Raw genomic sequence first — 5,893 nt, 5'->3', positions numbered from 1 at the left:
AAGTGAAGATAATGTAAATGTAATGTAATGTAATGTAATGCAATGTGATAATCCCACTCACTGAACGTAGCCTCACAACGTGCACCATTCTGTCACTGGAGCGCTCTACGATTTATTTGCATTATGTTCCCGTTTGTAAGTCGCTTTAATTTGGAAAATTTGTACTACCATAGTACTACACAGCTACGACATTGTGCACAGTCTTTAGCAATACATTACAACTTGGTGGTTGACAACAAACAATAACGGGGTTCATTGGCGGTTCGTTAATGCCGAGTGACATAGCAGTGGTGCATGTGCGGCCATATGCTAAGGTGTGTTTGCTTGTTGTCTTAGATGCGTCCAGCCACGCCTCACCATCTACGTCTCCCAGCAACAAGCACACAACCAGCTGACAGTCAAAGCAGCAGGAGAAGGTATAGTGTGTGTGTGTGTCTGTCTGTCTGTCTGTCTGTCTGTCAATGTGTGCATACTGTATGTGTGATTGTCCTTGTTTTGTTTAACCCATTTTGTCCTAAGCCCTTTTTGGGAAAGGGTGCCCTCTACCTATTAAATCCTAAATATCTCAGCCTCCAAAGCACATACAAACATGAAATGAGTTGCATTTAAAAACTAGGACTCTCGTTATGCCTTAGAATGTGTTCATCAAGCTCTATCTCACCCATTTTTTAATAAAACAGCTCAAATCTCAAGAACCTGAATTCAGCGTATATGTGTCTCCAGGATACAGTGGGTTAAGGAGGGCAGAGTATAATAAAACCAGTGAAGTGGATTCAACTGTCCAGTGTCCTCATGCTCTGTACAATCTGACCTGTGTTATGTTCTCAGTAGCAAACAGGCTCACCTTTTGTAATGTGTACTCTGACCTGTTTTTATGTGTAGTGAACTAGCTGATCCGTATTCCAGCTTTCCTATCGAATGTCTTCTAGAGCAGTGGTTCTCAACCGGGGCGCCGCATGCCCCCCTCAGGGGTGCCGTGGAAACATGGCTGACCGTATGTGAAATTGACCGAAATAAATAAATAACTTACTGTATGTAATATAATACATATTTATCTAAATTAATAAATTAATGCTGAGTCAGTGGAGTCTTTCATCTACCATTTACGCATAAGAAAGTAAATTTAGGTCACCCCAGTATGGCCTACACATAGACTGTCTGAGATAAAGCGACAACTTTGTTCGAACGTCTCCAAATGTGTTACTTTTCTAGGCTTGTGTGGTATCGGATACAATGCCATGTTACGGTTTGATGGTTTGGGGTGCCTTGAGAATTTCATGAATTGAAAGGGTGCCTCGCCTAAAAAAATGTTGAGACACACTGTCACCTCGTCTCGTGTCCTTTGGGGCGTATAATCTAACCTTGTCTTGTATCGGTCCTTTGTAGTGTATATGTATGTATTTCTTAGATGCAATTTCCTGCATTTTAACCAAATCTGGAGAGTCACTATCAGCTAAAAACTTTTATAAAAGACTAAAAACTTTGAACAAATAGTACCCCCTTTCATGCCTTATGCCACAAGGTATGGCTTGGATCGGCAACTAGGCCTATTCACCTAGTATGCTGATAAAGTCTTTAATATGCAACAAATTAGTATGTTTCTCTAAATACTGTAAATATAAAGTAGGCTATAAGATAAAATGCCATCAGTGCTTAGCCACCACAGCTCTAATAACTAAATAAGTAAATAGGCTAAACTATTAGACATTTGGACATTGTCAGTAGACCTCACGCGTCGCGTATAATCTAACCTTGTCTTGTGTCCTATGTAGTGTATAATCTAACCTTGTCTTGTCTTGTGTCCCCTCTAGTATATAATATAACATTGTCTTATCTTGTGTGCATTGTAGTGCATAATCTAACCTTGTCTTGTATCGGTCCTTTGTAGTGTACCATGCTCTCTTCCTGGACCAGCTGTATAATCTAACCTTGTCTTGTCTTGTTTCCTTTGTAGTGTATAATCTAACCTTGTCTTGTCTTGTTTCCTTTGTAGTGCATAATCTAACCTTGTCTTGTCTTGTGTCCTTTGTAGTGTACCACGCTCTCTTCCTGGATGAGCTGACGGTGCTGGAGCTGAAGGAGAAGATGGCCGCCCTGTTCAGCGTTCCCTTCCGGCAGCTGAGGCAGGTCTACAAGCAGGGCCCCACCGGCATCCACGTGCTGGTCACCGATGAGGTGGGTCTATGGGGTGTCAGTTTGTTGACTTAAAGGACCAGTTCAGTCAATTTCAATATGCTCTATTAGTTAGTATGGGAGTGTCAGTTATTGACTTAAAGGACCAGTTCAGACAATTTCAATGTGCTGTCAATTTCAATATGCTCTATTAGTTAGTTGATCGGGTGGGCTGGTAATTGTGGTGAGGCAGGTCTACAAGCAGGGCCCCACCGGCATCCACGTGCTGGTCACCGATGAGGTGGGTCTCCAGGCGTCACCAACGTGGTGCCCGCGGGCGTCAGGTAGCCCTCCAGGAGCTTCTGAGGTGCCCACCAAGGATGTTAATAAACAGTCAGCATTAGAAGATTTTAGTCACAGTTAATACTTTTCTAAATTTAAATATTAGCTTATGTCTTTGTAACCAATAAAGAATATTTCCTTATAATTTATAAGCAAATTACAATTTAATCCAGTGTGATTTGGGAATGATGTCAATACATCAGTAGAGGATTTCGAACAAAAGTAGCCCTCGGATATCTCTCAGTAGCCCGCGGGTAGCCCTTGGTAGCCCTCTGACCCAGAGAGGTTGGGGACCCCTGGTCTATGGGGTGTCAGTTTGTTGACTTAACAGGGCAGGTTATGTGTTGGGTTGTTCGATCACTTGCAGTTTGTTTTTACACTGAAATTTGACTCTCCACAAAGTAAATATTCTATCTGGAGTTACGTAAGTTTACCCTGAAATACAATTGGTACATAAAAGCAAGTTAACACCCACTTGTGCACATGGCAGTTATACAGAGACCACTTGGCTTGAGCTTGCGAACAGAATAAGGAGTGTAATGAAAAGCCTTTCACTTGTAAATGGCGCCACCCAGTGGTTCGTATATGCAAGACCACCTCCTGGATTGGATGGGGACCGTTGCCAATGGTGCTTGAGTAGGGACCATAAGTGTGTTGTATATTTTCCTAAATTGACTTTGCAAAGTTAAGACACAATAGTTATATCTCTAGTGTGTTCATCCACCCTTGCAACAAAACACAATGTTAACATTTCACATTGCTGCAGCCTTGTGGATTGAGCAGTATATATTCTCATGAAATTCAGTATGTCATTTATTTATTACTTGTCTTCTCTTTCTACACTTTACTATTTGTTTCTTCCTTAATGTAATGTATTATTATTATTATTATTATTATTATTATTATTATTATTATTATTATTATGATTAGGCTATTATTATTAATTGTTGCTCTTTTTATCCAGATGGTGCAAAATCTATCTCAGGAGGCCTGTTTTGTCATCCGGACCCTGAAAGGTAACTCTAAAGACCCCTCGCCATCTCTCTCCTCTCCTCTTGCTCAGCTGAGAGCACTCCTCCAGCCACAGCCACACACCCTCAGCAGCGCCCCCCCCCCCTCTTCTGTCTCTATCTCCCTCTCTCCCTCTCTCTCTTCCTCTGTCTCTCTCGCTCTCTTCCTCTGTCTCTCTCGCACGCTCTCTGTCTCTCTCGCACGCTCATTCTCTCTCTCTCTCTCTCTCTCTCTCTCTCTCTCTCTCGCTTTGTCTCTTTCTCACACACTACACACACACACACACACACACACACTGGATGCACACCTATGTCATTCACACAGACACACAGACACACACACTCAAACACACACACACACACACACACACACACACACACACACACACACACACACACTGAAACACACACACACACACACACACTCAAACACACACACATACACACACACACACACACACACACACACACACACACACACACACACACACACACACACACACACACACACACACACACACACACACACACACACACACACACACACATCCTAGGCCTACTCCACTCCACTCCACTGCACTCCACAGTCCACTGCTGATGCTCGGCCTCTGGTTGGTTGGCGTGTCCTCATTGACTTTATTATTATCTATTATTTCCTTCACGACGACAGATGAAGGTAATGAGGGCTACCATGTTGTTCTGAAGTGACCTCAGCGCCACCTGCTGTAGAGGAGGGGGATGATCAGGTTATTGTCTATCTGCCCAAAGTGTCTTAATATCCAGGGTTGCGTTTCTCAAAAGCGTTGTTGCTAGCCGTTTAGCACCTTGGGTGGTTGCCAGTGGGAAATTGCCTTGTAACCCATAGCATAGCTAACATGGTTAGCAACTACAGTTTTGAGAAATGCAATTCCTGGGCTTGTTGCGCATCGCAGCGAGCCATGTTATAAAATATATATTTATACAATTGTTAGTTTACAAAAGGATGGTGTAAAGTTTTTGTAAAGTTGTATTGAAGGTTTTTGCTTTCCTTTTTTGTATTAAGTTATTGTATGATTTGTGTCTTTAGAGCTATGATGTAATTGACTTCTTTGCTTTAAAAGAAAAATGAGCATCTGTAGAAAACGTTACATAGGAATAAGACAAGTCTGAATGTAATTAATATTAATGTCTAATGCTTTCGGATGGTCTGTGTTGTCTTGTAAGATAGCTTTGATAACGTCTCATCATTGTATCAATAACACGCAATCATGCATTTTCAAATCAGGTCATAGTAACTTTGTGCCATCATGCATTCTTGTTGTTTTGCACGAGATAAAAACACGTCAAGTCAAATTCCTGAATGAGTTCTCTGCTCTGTATTTTAAATAAGCTATTCAACAGGAACTTACACACACACACACACACACACACACACACACACACACACACACACACACACACACACACACACACACACACACACACACACACACACAAATGCATATCATGTAGCATGTAAATAATATATCCTAAAGGATGCTGTCGTTGCCATGGTGTCCGTTATCCCATCACTGCTTTTAATAGTGAGTAGTCTGTAACACTGCAGGGCGCAGGCAATGCCCAACTTGAAAATGTCATGTGTGCCTTCTTAAGCCAATGATCAAAAAATTCCAAGTTGTGTGTGTGTGTGTGTGTGTGTGTGTGTGTGTGTGTGTGTGTGTGTGTGTGTGTGTGTGTGTGTGTGTGTGTGTGTGTGTGTGTGTGTGTGTGTGTGTGTGTGTGTGTGTGTGTGTGTGCGCGCGCCGCTTTTTTCATAATGTGATTTCACATTTAGGTAAATTGCACTATCCAGGAAGTTAGATTCTGTTGCATTGAGGAGTGTGTTCATTTCAAAGCAGCATTCATTGTGCCTTACACTCAACTAACTCATAGGCCTACTGCCTGATGTCTATTTAAAATGTTCTAAGCAGCTGTATGATGCTTTCCCATTTTCTGAAAATAAAGGATTTTGCACTACCATGCTTTGTCTCTCCTCCAGTATGTTCAGGAATCTGTCACTGCTGATTGAACCAATGATTTTACTCTATTGTTGTAGATTTTTTTTAACTTTGCTCATACTAATCTGGGATTGGCTCACTGTGATGTCAATCAAACATCTAACAGTTCAGGCGATGTATCAAGAATATGAGTAATAGATGGCCACTAGGGATGCTAGATTATGAGAAAAATCAATATCACGATTATTTCAGTCAATATTGATATCACAATTTGCTAGATGATATTTCTTTTTAAGACAAGTAATTGTGTTAAACAATTCACAATCCTCCTTCCCTTCAGCAGTGTGAATGGAGGGCCATAGAGAAACACACACTGTTCTGCATGAGTTTTGGGTAAGTCTGCTCTGTGCTCGCAATGGCTCAAATGGAGGGGAATGTACTACACTTGGCGTA

The 5,893-nt window shown here is 41.6% G+C and overlaps 1 protein-coding gene across 1 annotated transcript in view; it reads left to right on the top strand.

Annotated features, from left to right (window-relative positions):
• The window catches only part of tfcp2l1 (transcription factor CP2-like 1), an 18,966-nt gene extending 14,181 nt beyond the window's left edge, over positions 1-4,785 (top strand). The window contains exons 12-15 of the mRNA XM_063213002.1: positions 337-416; positions 2,033-2,175; positions 3,419-3,470; positions 4,135-4,785. Of these exons, the coding sequence (XP_063069072.1) occupies positions 337-416; positions 2,033-2,175; positions 3,419-3,470; positions 4,135-4,172 (313 nt within the window). The 3' untranslated portion in view covers positions 4,173-4,785. The remainder of the gene's footprint in view (positions 1-336; positions 417-2,032; positions 2,176-3,418; positions 3,471-4,134) is intronic.
• The last annotated feature ends 1,108 nt before the right edge of the window (positions 4,786-5,893 follow it).

This window comes from Engraulis encrasicolus, chromosome 13, assembly GCF_034702125.1.
Source record: "Engraulis encrasicolus isolate BLACKSEA-1 chromosome 13, IST_EnEncr_1.0, whole genome shotgun sequence".
Taxonomy (NCBI): Eukaryota; Metazoa; Chordata; class Actinopteri; order Clupeiformes; family Engraulidae; genus Engraulis; species Engraulis encrasicolus.
This window is presented reverse-complemented; position numbering and strand designations above follow the sequence as displayed.